This window comes from Amyelois transitella, chromosome 5 (assembly GCF_032362555.1).
Source record: "Amyelois transitella isolate CPQ chromosome 5, ilAmyTran1.1, whole genome shotgun sequence".
NCBI classification, from domain to species: Eukaryota; Metazoa; Arthropoda; class Insecta; order Lepidoptera; family Pyralidae; genus Amyelois; species Amyelois transitella.
Window position 1 is genome coordinate 6,763,127 of NC_083508.1, and position 18,964 is coordinate 6,782,090.

General features: G+C 35.5%; 1 protein-coding gene across 2 annotated transcripts in view; it reads right to left on the reverse strand.

Moving 5' to 3' along the window:
• The window catches only part of LOC106131858 (protein sidekick), a 38,731-nt gene that overhangs the window by 15,756 nt on the left and 4,011 nt on the right, over positions 1-18,964 (reverse strand). For both annotated transcript variants that reach the window (XM_060954741.1, XM_013331093.2), the window contains exons 2-5: positions 2,412-2,507; positions 2,143-2,319; positions 1,756-1,972; positions 717-1,420 (exon numbers count right to left, since the gene is read on the reverse strand). In XM_060954741.1, the coding sequence (XP_060810724.1) occupies positions 717-1,420; positions 1,756-1,972; positions 2,143-2,319; positions 2,412-2,507 (1,194 nt within the window). The remainder of the gene's footprint in view (positions 1-716; positions 1,421-1,755; positions 1,973-2,142; positions 2,320-2,411; positions 2,508-18,964) is intronic.

Sequence of the window (18,964 nt, forward strand, 5' to 3'; positions counted from 1 at the left end):
ATAACAAATGTTGCGCATTTCGTCTATGCGGTGTTATTTTGTAGGAAAAGAGTTAAATGATAACAGAAATTTAATAAAATGCACATTAATCATTTGGCTATTTTCATGCAAGTTTGTTAGAAGTTTGCAGATATATTATAATAATTTAACTGACTAAAATAAATAAGCTTATTCTTATTTGATATAAAAAAATAGAAACTTATTCTGAATGTCAAATTATAAAAAAGAGTATTGGTTTAAACTTAACCAAAAGGAAATTATAAAAATCAAATGTTTGCAATCACTCTGTGCTGAAAAAATAAAACAAGTAAATTGTGCATAAACGACAATTTGCTTACTGCCAGTATCGAATCTGAAAGTTTTTGCTTTTTTGTCTGTCGTCCTCATTCTTATTAACTTCATGTGACTGCGTGGAAGGCGTATATTTCCTTTTGCTGTATGACAGATTTTAAGATTTATAATGAAAAGTTCAAGAAGGGTTTTGCAATAGGCTAAGATGAAATGGATAATGATGGGATAGGCTGGTCCGAAGCCCAAATATTGTCAACTCAGTGTCGAGCTTGTAGCATAATATGGTAAACGTTTCTAAGATGTTTAAATATTCAAAAGGAATTGTAAAATGTTTGGCTTTAAAATCTAGCCTTACTCTGGTCTAAGCCTCGTCAGAGCTGAAATAGTGAGTTGTTTAGCTGTATTAAATTCAAAACACTACTTACTCTTGATTTTTAACCAAGTGTAAATGGAAGATTCTCCGGCTTCGTTGCTGGCTATGCACTGATAAATGCCCATGTCTTCCATTCTTAGGTTATTAATGACGAGAGATCTGTTCACTTCTACGCGGTACCTGCCCTCGCCGTCGTAAACATCTGCATTATCAGTTACGGCTGCTTCAATTCCAACACTTGATATTTTTCTAGCATCCTTGTACCATGTTATACTTGGCAAAGGTACACCTTGAACGTTACATTCCAAAACTATAGTACTGCCAAATTCACCAAAGGTTTCAGATTTTAAATTGCTAAGGAATACTGGTTTTTCATAAACAGTCACCGTGGCTGAAGCTGTAACTGTGGCAAATCCACCCGATTTAAGTCGGGCCTGGCACGTATATTGTCCCGTGTGCGTTAAATTAACGGAAATGAGACTGAGAGTTCTATTCCACTGGTCATTTAAATCAAAAGTAATACCAGCCATGTCGACCATAATTCCATCTTTAAACCAAAGTGTTTCCAATTCATGAAGCGGTCTTGCATTTGCTACGCAGTATAAATTTACATATTCTTGACCTTTAATTATTTTTGTATCCTCTGGTTTAATGATAATTTCTGGAGGAATTTCTTTATAGTCATCTCCATATACATTAAGTCTTATATAAGGACTGTTTTCTTCCTTTCCTAGTTGCGTGTTTATTGCTCTTACCCTGAAATATTTAAGTGAAATGATAACATCCATTACAACGTTGCACAAGGTCCGATAGCTCCTAAATACATAAACAAACAAGCGGATGAATTAGACAAAAACATGTACCATTGTTTAAATGTAATGAAAATAAAAATGACTAGGTGTTTATTTGTATTATTATGTAAACCCGGATACTGTTGAAACTATTTTAATTACTCTTTCACTGCTGAAAAGTAAAACCGTGTAACGAAACTCTGAGTGATAGCAGAATTTTAAGTAGGAACCTTAATTTATTGATTACAACTTAAAAAAAATAATTGTGTTTAAATTGTGTTATACAGGCATAAGACGTACCTATAAGACCGCTCATCTTCATGTGAAGTACAAAGTATGACAAGTTGGTGTTTATCTGTTATAGCGTATTTTTGATCATAACGCAGGGTACCATTTTCATCTTGCCAAATAACAGAGGGTGATGGTTCTGATTCAATACGAGGGAACTCCAAAATAGCTGCACGGCCGGACTCCACAGATATTACTTGCTCCAAAGCATTGTCAAATACGCCCATATCTAATAAAAAACATTTTTTACATATAATTTGTAGTGTTCTGTTTGCGTGAAAGACAAGGTACTTCAGTTTCAGCTATTCATTTCAACCTCAATGCAACAAGTTTCTCCCGAGTAAATTATGTCACGACTACCATAATGAAAGGAAGTAGTTCAAAAAGCACTTTACTTACAGGCAACAACAATGTTATTCTTTTCACTGAAAATTGCTCCGACGTCATTCTTAGCGATACACTGGTATGCACCGGCGTCTTGTCGTTGAGTATTGTGAATTTTATAAAATAGCTCTGAAGAGTAATCACCTAACGGCATGCCGTTTTTTAACCATCGATACATTGGTTGTGGAATACCTGCAATGAAATCATCAAATTGTATTTTATTAATTTAATTTAGCTTACCTTGCTTATAAATAAATATTTTAGTATTTTAGTAAAATTCTCACCTATCGCAGAGCACTGCAATATTTTAGTAGTTCCTTCCCTGACTATACTATTTGAAGATGATGGTTGCATGCTGAATCTTGGTGGCTGCATTTGCACTGCAAAATAAAATGGGGCATGACAAGGTTGCTAAACAATAAGAAATTAAAACAAAAAATGAATATATTATGAATTTAAAAAAACTTTGCATAAGTATAGGAGGGTGGAACGGATCAGCCAGCCGGAAAACTGAAAAAAATAATTTTGTGTAACGTAATTTCCTTTGAAATTATCAGATATGAAATGATTAATGGAAAGGTTTGAATAAAAATGGTACTAAAAAATCGTGTTCAATGTAAAGTCACTGTGGTAGTTGCTCCATTATAATTCTCAATTCTAATAAGTTTTTCTTACGTCTCATAAGACTCGCGTGATAAACACCTATTTTATGAAACTTCATAAAGATACTTTTTACCTCAGCTGTTCTGAAATGTATAATGGACAAGAGGGCAAAAGAATAATAAAGTATACGATTTATAACACTTTGAAGAGTTGGAACCTTCTTGGAACGTTAATCTCTTCCAAATATTCTCGATGAAACAGACTAAGTTTTCTAAGGCTGTTGATTAAAAAATTGTATACATATATACGTTATACATGATTGATCAACCTAACAAAAATCTTATTAGATAGCTGTCTAAAGGTAACCGTCCAAATTTAACGGGCAATATTATTCTTCATCTTGCATGCATTCTAAATGATTGTGGAGTGAGTCACAGCACGTAAAGAAGTAATCAATTAGGAGTCACGTCATTCGACGCGGTCCAGTCTCGGTAACATTAAGGAACCGTAGTGATCGTTGGCAGAATTTATCTTCGTATCGGAATGGCGACTGCGGTCGTTCCAAACTCGTTGCGATACAAATCATTAATCAGTTGCGAAAACATTAAGCATTTACACAAGACTAAGATTCAAAAAAAGTTCCGATTTGAAAGTAACTAATGACGAATTATGCAGTAAGTAAGTATATTAAAAATCTTTTATAAAAAGTAGGGCATGGCTAAGGATAGTGACAAGGTTCTTGTTTGAGTAAGATAAGGCCTTTTGAGACAGAACTGATAAAACGAATAAAGGTTTTAAGAGAGGAGTTATCTTCTTCGTAAATGCAGCGTTGTTATCTAGACTGCCATCAAGTGTATTAAATATAGGTACTTTTTACAGCTAAAAGCTTAACTTTCATACGACATCGTTATTTCCCAAAGATACCTACATTATATACATAAGATACCTACATATCTAGGATCAAATTTTACATCAGATGGCAAGTGTGATAGTGATATTGAAAGGAGAGTGAACGCGGGGAACATGGTGAATGGAGCTTTGCATGCCTTTATGAGCAGTCAGAAACTATCCAAAAAGGCTCGACTGGCTGTGCACAGGGGCGTGTTGGTCCCGACATTAATGTATGGGAGTGAAAGTTGGGTATGGCAAAAGAAGCGCGAAAGCAGAATAAATGCAGTGGAAATGAGTGCGTTAAGGAGTATGTTGGGTGTGAAATTGAGTGACCGGATAAGGAACAACGTGATAAGGGAATGTTGTGATGTGAAAGAAGATGTAGTTACAGGAATAGAAAAGGGTACGTTGAGATGGTTCGGTCATGTGGAGAGGATGAATGAAAACAGGTTGACTAAGCAGATATACATTGAGAGTGTGGAGGGAAAGGTCGGGGTGGGAAGACCTAGACGAACATATCTTGATCAAATTAAGGACGTCTTGGTAAAGGGTCAGGTCAAAAGTACCCGAAACCGCCGAGCTTGCATGAAGAGAGTTATGAATGTGGATGAAGCAAAGGAAGTATGCAGGGATCGTGACAAGTGGAAAGAGGTAGTCTCTGCCTACCCCTCCGGGAAAGAGGCGTGATTTTATGTATGTATCTATACCTACATTGGTTTAATGAAATTTCAGATAACGGAATATTAAATATCCAGTCTTAAAAAAACAAATATATATGTATTTCGTATAATTAATAAATAATTTTTCAACGAATAAATTAGGTAATGTATTTTGAAAATTGGCTAATTGTTCTTTATTCTCACAAATTTAGATAAAAACTATATATTTTCACTTATTCATCATCATCAATATCAATACATACAATAAAACAGTAAAAAAAAATTGTCATTTTTGTTACATTAAGTATTAATAAAAAAAAATTATAGTATTACTATAAAGAGTTAGTAACCGAGCATGAATTTGAAAAAAGAAAGTCAGACTGTTTGTATTTTTTATATTTTCATACTACTAAATTTGATATGTACCTAAGTACTTACCTAGTTGAAATAATATAATACATACATAGGCAACTTTTTGTCTCGGGGTACCCGCGGGATTGATTGTTACGTATGATAGGATATCCACGCGGACGAAGTCGCAGGCGGCCTCTAGTATGTCAACAAAACCTACTACCAACATATAAGCTATTCGATTAGTTTAAATTGCAACCATACCTATTTAACAAAACAAAAATTCGAAATGAAACTCGATTGTTTGTTATATTACAGCAATACTAAAGCTGTGTATTATACAGCTTCGGTAAAGCCAGTAAAGTTTTATTTCCTTCTAATTGAAAACTTCAGTGCTCCTTAAAAAAATCTTATTTAAAGTTTTATTTTATTTCTTGATTAATATATAACTTACATTCTTTGTCGATACGTTTTATAAACCTCCTTCGGAACAACTAATTGTAACAAATAAGGGTTTGGCATGAAGTGAGCCCATTTGAACCCTTTTCCACTGAAAATCCACATGGGACATGAGCTTTGGCATTATAAATCTAAAGAATCTTTTGGGTTTATCTGTTATCTATTACAAAATCCTTTCCGCGTAAAAGTTATCAATCCTCTACATGAAACGGTTCCTATTGTTCCATGTTTCTATGTGTTGGAAGATTTAGAGTTGTGTAACGAGTTAAAATATGTAATGCTTACCTACTTGTAAAAATATAGTATACATAAATACCAGAATATGTAGAACTAGAAATATACCATATTGATATATTATAGTGCTAAGTGTGCTATTTCGTTTTCTTGTACGAGTAACATAACTACGAGTATATTTGAAGTTTTGATAAAGCAGTGACAAATGTTATGATGTACAATAAGACTTAATCCATCACAAATTGATTCTGGATTATATTTAAATTTGTAGTTCATGTCTTCGTGAATACTGATATTACAGTACCTATGCCGAGAATGCTGACATATGCAATGCATAAGATTGTACCTTTGTTTATTTTTCATGTGGTCTTGATTGACTGCAGCAAAGCTGGCCCAGTTACCACACGCAACACGTGTTAAATAAAACATTATAAAACTAGTAATAGGTATGTAATTCACTAAATTATTAATAGTAGGTATTCACGATAAGGTATTTGTGTTTTGTTAGTACTTGCGTTACTGAGCGACTGTCATTCTGATAGACAACGCATTGCTCAAATTACTAAGTATACTAGAGATTTGAAATTTGGCATGACCACACAATTTTTCTGGTGATTTAAGGATTTTAATACTTATATAAAGGTACCTATTTCAATGGGTTAGAAAATGTGTTACAGGTGACTATATTACAAAAAACAACGTAACTGCAAATTGTTAAATTTCATTCTGATAAACATACGTGATGCATGTGATAAGATTATAAAATAACTGATACTTACTACGAAATGTTAACATTAATAAAAATAAATGCGACAATAATGACCTAAAAATAAAACCGGAGATTTAAATTGCTGGGTTCTCTACTTCAATTAAAATATCACGTAAGGGAATATTCGTATCTGAAAACATCCAGGAAACATCTGCATTTTGTTTTCGGTCTCGCACATTTTAAAGAGCTTAATAAAATTAGTGTAATTTATCTTTGTGAGATTAACAGTAATCTAGGTTAAGGTTTGGATTGGTAAAAAATTTGAAAATGTTATTTTATAAGTTGTTTGCAATACATATTGTATTTTGTATTTGTATACATTATTTATTTTGTAATTTGACGTCCGGTGAAAATGTTGCAGTGTAGTTTGTTCCTTACACTTGCGTTTTGGAAGACGTCATTAATGACAATTTCTTCTTCTATTATAAAGATTTAAAGTATACGTATATTCAATGACATACCTACTCTACATTTCCGCACTTTAGAATTGGACCTCTCTATCTCTTTCCCATGGATATGGTAAAAGGGCTCGGCGAACTCGGTTCTGTAGTAATTGGCCTTGAAGGTCCCTTATATGTACGAGGTGTATACATAAAGTGACCATACGTCCCGCTTTCGGCGGGATTGTCCCGCTTTCAGGCTGTCTGTCCCGCTGTCCCCAGCGAGAGCAAAAATGTCCCGCTTTTGCAAACAAACCAAATTTTATACTTATTTGATATCAACATTGCACTCAAATCTCGCTGACGAGAACAGTCAGTCAAAAATACTAAATGTACAGACAAAATATTTTTTACTGTTTTATTATATGTATAGATAATTATTGTATGTATGTACAAAATTCCGTAAGCGTCCCGCTCTGACGGAAAAAAATGGTCACATTATGTATACACAAAGATTTGATTTCCCGGAATTTTAGCGGGAAAGGAAATTAACGGGATTTCAACTTAACGCGAGCATATACATACATATATTGCGGATATATTTTAGTTAATTTTAACCTCTAATTTTTAATCGAAAATTCTACTGAAACATCGAATTTTCCGGGATATAACATACTCTTTATAAATTGGTCAAGAAGAAATGCAAAAAAAAGTATAAATTTTTGACAAAGCAAATTTTCTTACCAAAATAGAAATCCTCATAAATAAAGTTAAGGCTTTAAATCGCACTCAAAATTATCCAATTAAATGGCAAGCTTGCCTGGCTTGAGTTTTTGTAAAGAGAAAACAGTCGTTTAGCCAAGTTTAATTTATATTAACCGGGTATAAGCAGAACGCAGATGTTTTAAGACAAACGGTAGATATTATTTCACAAAGGTTATGATGAGAATACAATAGCTTGATAAGATCGAATATAAGAATTACGTAATGAACAAAAATGGCATTAACAAAGTGAACCATGGGAACCTATGAAGCACAGACATCAATATCTAAGTAAGAAGCGTTTCCGTTACGTGACTCACACCTATGGCACGTTCAGTCGAAACCAGCTACCACTAACATACTAATAGGCGAGATTCAGAGAGCCATTTTTATTTCCGAAACCTTCGGCTTGAAGAGAGGCTTTGAATAGCAATAAGAATATATAGGTAATGTCTTTTGATAGCTTACAAAAATGCAAATATTTTATACTTTTTATTAATTCTGTTTAAACAATGGTTAAAGCTAAGGGTCAGTCGTAAGTAACTTGAGACCGCGGGGCTTGGATAGAGACACGTTTTACACAAAAGGAAACCCTCGCTTGTTTTTAGAGAAGCCTAGTAAGTACAACCTTACAAGCGTTAAAATTATAAGTGCACAAGTATGAATCTTCATATAACAACTAGCTATACCTAGTGCAAGTGACCCAATACACCTTTTAAAGGCGGTTAAAAAGAATTGTGTCGTCTGAGCTATAACACATGAACTGTGTGTGATCTACACATATTTCATTAACAATTCTTGCAATTTAGTTCAGTAAGGACAGACAGACAAGAGATACTATACTTTCATAGCGCTATATTAATCATTAATAACCATTTAGCTTTAGCTTTAAGTAGTTAAGTAGGCTTAAGCTTTGATCTTTGTAAAGAGGAAATAAACGAATTTTGAATTTGAATTTGATATTGCTATCATTGTTAAACGCTTAGCTGGCATTGACATCAAAGTAAACAAAAAAATATTGAATTCATTTATAAAGAGCTGATCTGCAATCAATGGCAAACCTCAGTTTACCAAGGTACATAAAACGGCTATTCGAGCATTTAGGTCAAAACTTACTCTCGTTGGCGGCATCTGTATTTAATAACAGCTGGTGCTGCACAATGTTAATTTGTGGTCTCTGATATTACATAACCATTGCAGTTTAATACTGCTTTAACCTGATAACAGAAACACAAATAATATAATATTTATGTATTGTGCTAGCCGTATTTAGTTGTCGGAATTTATGAAATCTGGGTTTTAAGAAAAAATATTTTTTTTAGTTTTTTTAAATGGAAGGAAGATTTGTTAAGTATCGTCAATCGGTGGCAAGCGACCAGTGAAGTCGATGCACGGCATAACCGCACACCACAACCGGTCTCAACAGAATTGCGGCATATATACTCGTACATCGAGTATAAAATAACTAGTGGTCGATGATTAACCACCACGATTGCAGTACTGGTCTCGAATACTCATGAAATTCAACAATGGACAATCATTATTAATAATTCCTTGCATTCCTTGCAAAACAAGAAGTAAGTATTTTTGTTACTCCGAGTATAAATATTTGTTCTTAAAACTGCATTCTTGCAATTTTACCTAGTTAAGATATCTACACTCAATAATGTGTGATTTACCGTATATTTTTACATCAGCTATATCAGTATTGAGCATATTTTTTTATGATTTTATCGTTTAAAGCTTCACCTTTGAACATGTAATAAGTATTTTCATGTGATAACTTCACTATTAATATAATATCAGAATAAAGAAATATGCTAATTGTACCTTACCACAAATCCAATTATAAACTGACACAAAGAGAAATGAAATCAGGTCATACATACTATGCTTAACGTAGATTTGAATGGTTGGAATGAAAATTATAATTATTACTGAAATGAAATAACATTTGAAAAATATTTAAGTATATAGGTATATAAGACATACCTTATTTTGCCCAGCGGTTTTGACATTAAGAAAACAGTTTTAGAAAGTAGACGCGCTTACTACATAGGTACATACATAAAATGACGCCTTTTTCAAGGAGGGGTAGGCAGAGACTACATCTTTTCGCTTGCCACGATCTCTGCATACTTCTTTCGCTTCATCCACATTCACAACTCTCTTCATGCAAGCTCGGCGGTTTCGGGTACTCTTGACCAGACCCTTTGCCGGGACGTCCTTAATTTGATCAAGATATGTTCGTCTAGGCCTTCCTACTCCGACCTTTCTCTCCCCACAGTCCTTATATATCTGCTTAGTCAACCTGTTTTCATTCTACGTTCCACATGACCAAACCATCTTAACAGGGTTTATTTCTCTTACTATATCTTATTTTACATCATAACATTCCCTTATCACGCTCTTTTTTATCTGGTCACTCAATTTCACACTTCTTACTCACTCACTTCCTCTACTCTAATCATACTATTACGTGCTGTCATTTCCTTCTCCATTTCAAACACTAATGTTTTAGTTTTACTAACATTCACCTTTATTCCTTTCTTATTCAAAGCTTCATACATACATGTTACCATTTCTCATGTAACTCTTCGGCTGACGACGCCAATATAACCTGATCGTCGGCATAAATAAGACATTTGACGAGTAACTCATTAATCTTTAATCCACTTTCAAACTCACAAATCTGTCAAATAACTATCCATAATTACGTTAAAAAAAAACAATAACAAAGTGTGTGCCAGCTGCTTCTCATTCCGTGCAGACTAAAAGTCAAAAGTTAAATCGACTAAAACAATTAATTACATTGAAAACCGACGATAAAAAATGCAATTAAAGTTTTGAATTTTTTGGATAAAATATAAGTAACAGATATTATAATTTTAATTAGATTATTAAATATTTTTAATATAATGTATATCTTTTTAACTTAAATGACCATGTCCAATTTTTATTTTTAAAACATGTATACCTAAGTAAAAGGGAATAAGGTCAAAGAGAAACTTGAAAGTAATAACGGAGGCCGTAAAACAAATTTCGGCCCGAGGACTATGGGCATTTTGGAAATACCTATTTAATAAAATAAAATTCACAATATCGGAACTCAGTCAATACTTCTACGGATACGATAAAAATTTATAACGAAAAAAGTAATGATAATTTACATTAAAGTATACCTAGACTTAATACAAATGCAGTTCGGTGTCATGATATGATACTTGAACCTTAATTTTGTGGGAGTTCCTTGAAGCGTGACGAAAGTTCTCTACAGCTCGATTCATGTTCATCTACCGTGGAGACTCGGTTTTAGAAGAATATTCACTTTCTTATCACAATACAATCTATGTATGTAAATCTATATTCTTAACTATGATAAGAATGATCAATACATGTTATACATATTTTAAAGGCATAATATAAGTAAATTTTTTCAATAATTAACCCACTAAGTATTTTTAACAAGCTTTTATTTATTTTTTAATGTGTAACTCAACTTCCATATATATGTAGATTTACAAGATACTTTTATACATTTTTAATTGTATAGGTGGTACTCAGAGGTATAGTATAAGATTGATAATAAACCCGGGCAAATGAGAAAAAGTTGCTTTTTCTCATCATATCCTAAGCGGGATTAGAATAAGTTTATGATTCTGTAATTATGTAATCGGGTACCTAAATAATTTTGCCTGTGACATAAAATCTACAAAATACCTGACGGGGCTCAAAGGGCGTTAGGTGAAAAATTTACTACGGTGTACCGTTATAAGGTTTATTTATAGTTAAGCTAACTCCCAACAGAGTACCCACGACGCCATCGGATCGCTCTTGTTTTGCTTGTATTTTTGCTATTACGATTATCTATGTCCGCACATTCTGACATAATTAATTTATTAATGACACCTATGCTTATTTCACTAACATTAATGAAAGAGTTAGTAGAAGACGAAATTATCTACTAGTAGGATTATAGGATAGAAGTTTTGCTGATTAGCTCAAAGCATTGTTTACGCAGCAGCTACATCTGGTAGTCGTCAATCATAGCAGCCCATGCTATAATATCTCGGTTACCAACCTACTATTGACTAGATAACTTCCATCGGTCGGAAATTATGAATTAGGAGCTATAGACTCATTAAATATTACTTACTCAAATAATTTTTATAAACTTTCATGTAAAATAAAAAATAATGTAAGACATGTTTTTAAAATGCGAAAAGCTGTTACGCTAGATTTATCGAAAATAATCTGATCTCATCACGGTTACTGATCGGCAAGTGATAGGTCACGTTATTTTTTTAATCAAATTAAATAGTTATAATTCTAAGGCCGTAGAATAAATAATTTTGTGATAGCTAATAACTGAAGTATTTTTCTTAGCTACGCCAGTATCTTAAAATAAACGCATAGAAAAATGTACATAACTTATAACAACAATTCAATAGCGAGTATGTGTTGTTTGCGCAATTTTAGACAGTTTATTTCGTGCGCTAAAATGACAGTACAGACTGTGCAGTTGCAGTACAGCGTAGTTCGAACGTGTGCATCGCTCCAGGGGTAAATTAAAATTCGGTACATTGTATTCATATTCATCAAAATAAATTTTCAGTTTACTATTGATTTATTGTTTCAAATTGGGTCAGAGCCTCTGATTTATAATTTACAGAGGGAACAGTCCTCGACGTCCATGAATAAAATCAATGTCCTGCAAGAATAGTGCGACGGACGATACGTCCTGTAACTTTTAAACAGGCAATCGATATACGACCGGCGACCAAGCACTCCATACAACACTGTGTAACCTAAAGGCAGGTCACGCATTCACTGGGCTGTGGGCCGTTGACCGCATCACTATACTGTGGCAGCCGTAATAGTTACCTATGCATTTCTGAACTTACTTTGTTTCAGGCTTAACATAGGAATTCGTTAGGCCATTTCGTTACAACTAGCAACAGTCTCGTCAATATCATAATGGGTAGGTGAACTGTAGGTCATTGTTTGTTCTTATACCAAATTAAACATTTTTTAAATTATCCAAAAAAAAAATAAAAATTGTTACACTAAGGGTAGCTTATATTTCGAACGCGAATCACGTATTTTTTATTGATAATAAAAGTATACTGAATTACGTTATTTATTGAGAGACGATCAATAACGTGCTAAATCATCGATAGGCTGAGTGTGTAAGTAGGAGTATATATGAAAACATAAAAAGGCTCTCGGGCGTCAATGTTGGCGGCTTGTCGGTGTCCTTTGTTTTATCCCAGTCACATTTCAGTCAGGCGGGCGCAAAGGGCTGACTGCACACCACGAGCACGAGTAAAAATAGAAAAGTTAATCGATCCTTTTATTCGTGTCAGCTGCTCGGAACCACATCAGGAGCCGCTCTACAGGAACTTTATTTTGGCTCTATAATTCTTAATGCATAAGCTACAATTCCCATAATTTTCCTTTTCGTTCATGAAAATCAACTCTGATTAAGTTTTCGTAGCTATCAAAAGCTTAATTACGACTGAATAATTTAAAGAAATTAGGCACCGAATAAGCGTCTTCCATTTAATTAAAGCTACTTTATTAATGACAGTTGTTTAGCGAATGTTTTTGACAAGGGGCGATGAAATTGAGAAATGTAAACATATAGCGAAGAAACTTGAATGGTTGCCTTTATAATTTATCGACGATTAGGCATTACGCGCACGCAGGGTTCACACGAAACGGCTGTCGTAAAATCTTGAAACACTTTGCACGCACGGCTCCTTTTGGTACTTTTAGGCGTAAATTATGTATTTACTGGAGAAGTTAAATTACAAATGCTGCGATTGAATGAGATTTAAAATTTCAGCCTATAAACCGTACAGTATTCGCAATATACCAGGGTATGTTTTCAGTCAATTATTTCTGCTATGTCCGACTGGTTATATATAATGTATACCTACTTAATCAAATCAAAATCATCATCTAATAATATTTATAGATTTACTCACTAAACGGATTTAGGTAAAATTTCATAATCATACATTATCGTGTGAAAGCTAGTAAATATATTATTTCAAGAACATGACTTTATTTCAATCTGAGAATGATCACCATAAATTTCACTTTGAAGTTGTCTCTAAGAGAGCATGTGTAACCAGGTCCAACCATAATTTGTAAGCTTCAATGTGACATTTGGAAATAAATCATTCAGGATCAACTTGTCAAACAAGATCAGGTTAAGTTATAATTTGCTAGGCCAAGCACGTGTTTGCGGGGTATCTACACAATCACGATTTGGTCAGGTCACTTGAATAATTAAGAAGGGCTGTTGCGGTCACCGTCACCCCGACATGTCATCTCGCCTTCTGGGACCCGTCAACTGGATATCTAATGACGTCCGTAGTTTTATTATAAATACGACCCACCTTTTTCACGGCTAGAAGGCAGCAGCTAGATACGTGAGAACGACTATAATTATTATCTTTGTAACGGTTTAATAGCATGTAAGTTACTAATAACATTAAGTACCTAGTACAAATACTGGGATATAATTATCTGTAGGGAATGCTGAATCCAGTAACGTTACGGCTATAATTCTGTAGTAATATTAAACAATAGGCTTTGTCGGATTTTAAACAAGCCAAAAGTATTTTTTCCGTTCTAAAGGACAAGGAACCATGGGGATATCGTGGTAATTGGAAAGATGTAGTCTCTAGGGAGGGGTACCTCCAGGAAGGAGGCAAGTATGTATGTAAGGGTCAAATGCACTTTGAACTTGAAATGCAATAGCATACACATTAAAGACATATTCTTGTATGTAATAAAGAGAAGTTACAAGTTGGTACTTAACCTTACGTCTAAAAGGAGCATTTCCTTAATTGACTATAGTACATAGTATTCGTTTACAGTATATAAGTGGTTAGTATGTTGGTACATATAAAATGTACTCAGGCCCTTGGGGACCCGGTCATTTGGGAGGCGTTCATGGGGCCGAAGCCAACATGAAGAGGCCCTTTGGTACCTTTTGTTCTAAAGTGAAATGGCTGCAGCTATGGAGATCTGTCCCTTGATGAACCATTGGGATACGACAACGGTCAGCCCTTTACAGCTGTCAAACTATTGCCAGGGAGGGATTTACTTGGTCTGGGTCATGCGGATGGGATGCTAGTGGATTGGATTACTGGGCTATGGAGTGAGATTCGGACATCTGCCTCGAAAATCTCTCACTTAATTTTGATTAGGCAGATGGTGATTCGCTGCTCATTGGCTATACAACAGCCTGTGGGCACTCAAAATAAGCCATCATGCGGCTGCCAGGGCACAACACGTTAAAAACTATAGGATGCCGAGAGTTGCGGCCCGGTTTCACAAGCACGAGGTATGACCCCGTGCTGGTTTCCCCGCTATTACGCCATTACGTGCAATACACTTCCATCCTGGAGCATAGGATCTGCCCTTGCGGCTCCACTCTGGCCGACCGGCCAAGGCAAGCCAGAGGCGGGGATAGTGTTACTGTGTGTGTATGGCGCATGTGTGTATGTTCCCTAGGAGGTAGGGTCCGTGGTGGCGCCACTCACTAACGGCTTCGTCACAAGCCGCCCCGCGGAGACTGACTGCACTGGGAAGGAAACCCTTCCACAGAGGGCGATGGGGGCATTATTTATTGTTAGCCACACAGTTCCTTGCGTAACCCAATAGAAGACTGTTAAATAGTGCTATTATATAAAGTCTGCTTGTCATACTTTACAAATTGTAAATGTTAACAATAAAGAATAAATAAATAAAACCAATAACGCGTGAAAGAGAAGTCCAGTATGGAAGCACACGTAATGATGAATGTAACAAGATAGGCATAAAAGAAGCCCGCGTTGTTATCATTTGGTACAATCAAAGAAATATTGAACCTGAAATAGGCACCATATTAATTAACTTCACCGGAGCGTCGCGCCGCTTTAGAGAAAATTTATGAAATCCCGTTTATCATAAAGGGACATCGGTGTCGGCGCTGATAACTAGGTCAAGTAAAGAAACAAAAAAAGCTATACTCCTCAAAGATGTTTTAATAATTTTTAATTACTTACTTATCATTGTCACTATATCAGATTTGGATTAAAAAAAATTACAGTGATGTACATACTTATATTATACCTATATGTACAATCTAGTCTATATCCCTTGCAGGGTAGACGAGCCAACAGCCTTGGAAAGACTAAAAGACCAGTAATATAGCTTATACAAATCAAAACATAGCTTTCTATATGCATTCTGCTTATGACTATATGCTTTCTGCTTTCACGACGGGTAGACAGAACTAAATAGGTGCATCGCAGTGAGATTCGGAGATAGTGACAGGAAGAATCCCAATTAATAAGCCTTCACCTTGATACTTTTCACCAATCAAGACGGGAATTTAAGGAATAAAGGCGTGGCGTAGCGATGACAATCAAATGTTTATATTGGTGAAACGGCGATGTGTTGAAAGACATCTCGCGGTCAATGATTCCATTCCATTTATGGGGTTATCGAAGTTCTTTTTTATCAATGAAATGAACGATATCCTATTGAAAATTTACATCATAACATGCTGTCGTCAAAGAAATGGATGATTATAAAATAAATAAAACAAAAATATGTACATCATATACTTATCCTATCACCTTAAACCATTTCATAACAATCTACGAAAAACGATTTTTTATTTGTAATCAACAAACTACTGGACCGATTTTGTTGATATTAGGCAAAGAGACAGACAAAACCTTCGGGAGTAACATAGCTTTCTTTGGAATATCCCACGGGAGTGAAGTCCGGCGTAAAAACTAGTAATAAATAAAGATTAAAAGTAGAAAAATACCCGGTTATTACAAAAACAGTTATTTTCACCTGCGGTTCCGCCCGCGTGAATTGAATATCCTATGTCCCTTTCCATACATCACACTATACTATACTATATATGTATGTAAGCTAAATTACATGAAAATCCGTTTAGTGGTTTAACAGCACAGAGGTGTGCAAACAAACTATAGCAAAAATATCGCTTAGGTATTATAATTTAAGGAGGGTAAAGAAAAAGTGACGATAACATTGAAATGTTTCATGTTTTAGATTAATATGTTGTCTCTTTTTGTTTTTACTATTTTTATGGTATATTTGACGCCCACCGAGAACCGCTCGGCCAACCAAATAAAAATTGAAAATTTCGTGCAGATCGGTTTTAGTGGTTTGACCTGGGTTTAACTGTTAAGAGATAACAAACAAACTCATTTTCGCATTTGTAACATTAGTACGAATAGTATGAATAAAGGAACACTGACTTAGCATGTAATACTTTTTTCAGTGGAATATCACCGACTTTTGAGGTTATGGTGTTCGCTCTATTGCCTGTATTTACCAGTTTCGCGACTTGCTTTAGTATTAATAACCCTCATTCAAAGGAGCTCCTGTGCTGGCACAAAGGCTCAAGCCTTTATGTCGATGTTTACCATCGCGCCGCCTCCAGCCGTCTTGCGTCAGTTTGAGTTACACAGTGCAGTGTTACAGAGTAACGAATACATGGAATAGGAAGATACTTGCCATACTTGATACTTCGACTTTAAAGAGAAGGAAACATGAACACAGTTATCTAAAAATTATAAAGAAACACATGTTTTATATTTTTAGATCTCGTGCCTCTAGTCTAGGGCCTAGGGTGTCACGGGGGCCGTATTTTCACCACTCGAAAGTCACTTCAATCTGAAGGTCTTACTGATGAAAGTGCCTGTAAGTTAGTACTGAAGATTATCTACGCGGGTTAAATTGATATTTCTCTATACCGTCCGAACCGACCACTGGGTACAGGCTGTGCACTTTTTGCGTGCGTGCTTGTGAATGCATTTCGTCGTCACGTCCTACAAGTTTTCAAGTGTTATTCAGATACAAAGTAAGGCCATTGAGTCACCTAAAACATGTTACCACGTAGCTTCACTGGCATCGTTGAGTTATTCTTGAATAATTGAAGAACATTAACCACCTCCGTATGCATGCACAAGCAAATTATGAGTTCTGACGTTAATTCGTCATTGAATATTTTAGCACCACTCTAAGTTAGTGAAGTTCGTTAAAGTCCTTGATTAAGTTTGCTTTCCAGCCTTATTGCCTAACGCTCTAAACGTTATACAGGCTAATGAAACCAATCAAGTCCCTTTTGAATATCGTAATTGTCTAGCTTTTGCCCGCTGCTTCGTACGCGAAATCCGGTCTTCCCGTTCCATTGCGAAATTTGGGACATCCCCTCTTAGTGTTCTTCTCGCGTATTTACAAAGGCAAATTAAATTCTGGAATGGGCATCAAGCTAAACTAAGGTGGGCAGGGCCCCGTTCGGCACCTAACCTTCCTACGTCGTGAACATCTACATGTTAATATTATAAATCCACTTTTAGTTGTCCTTTTTTGTCGACATATACAATGTACATGCAATCCTTGGATATGGATTGTATATAGTACTTACTTCTTCCTCCTGATGTAAGAGAGGAAGGGAATCTAACCCATATTAGACCATAGTTACACATTCAGTTACCTGAATAGCTTTTAGATGATGTTTTTCTTCACCGAGAGAGTATTGGTTAACACTTAGATTTTTATCTTTTAGATGTATAGCTAGGTATATTCTATAGTATTAAACGAGCAATGTTTTCATTAGGGATGATGAATGATTTCAAAAACTTAAGATCGATTTTTGCCTCCATATACAGGACCAAAAATCTATCTAGTTGAGTTCCACATCTGGGAAAATTAGACTGATGTGCGTACTATACAAGATAGATAAAAAGGTATTGTAATCAATATTAATACACCCATAATATCCATTTAGCTACACAAAATCCATTTAGCTTCCGCCATGGGGTTGGGCGACCCCCAGGTAATGGCTAGCCTTACCCTGGCATGCGGGGCTCTGCTGGGGCGGACAAAATTTTTCCCTAGCGTCTCGTGGGAATCGCATTATGAATCGTGAAAAGCATATAAATGGCGGCGATGGTGTCCGCACCCCATCACGTCTCGTTCCCGGCGGGAGCGGTATGCGGTCTGCTGAAAGCCGCTTTGCGACGATGAATGTAAGAGGAGGAATGAAGGATAAGATTGAGGAAGTATGCCAGATGATGGATGAAAGACGTTTGGATGTGTTGTGCGTGAATGAAACGAAGCGGAAAGGATGCGACGCGACGCAGCACGGCCCTTACACGGCGTATTGGTCTGGAATTTCCAGTACCAGCCGAGGCTGTCAAGGGGTCGGTCTAATTCTTTCTGCACGAATGGCTGAGTGCGTGAATGAGTATGAGTGTGTCAGCCCTCGTCTTCTATGGATTAGGCTGAAAGTTGGAATCACTCGGATCTTCGTTCTAGGTGTTTATGCACCTTGGGATGTGGGTTCGAGGGGTACAACATCAGCAAAAAGCGAAAACGAGGAGTTCTGGAATAGTGTAAGAGAAGTATTGAAAGTTACCAAGCCAAATGAGAAGATTATTATGTTAGGTGATTTTAATGGATGGGTGGGTGTAAAGCGTGATGGATATGAAAAGGTGCTTGGTGCGTTTGGTGACGAAAAGGTGAATGATAATGGAAGAAGTGTATTAGAAATTTGTCTAGAGTGGGATCTTTTTGTGTCGAACTCAATGTTTCAACATAAAGAGATCCATACCTACACAAGAGTGGAAGGTATTTTAAAAAGTATGATAGACTTTGTGATTGTAGATGAAAGATTGAAGAACAAA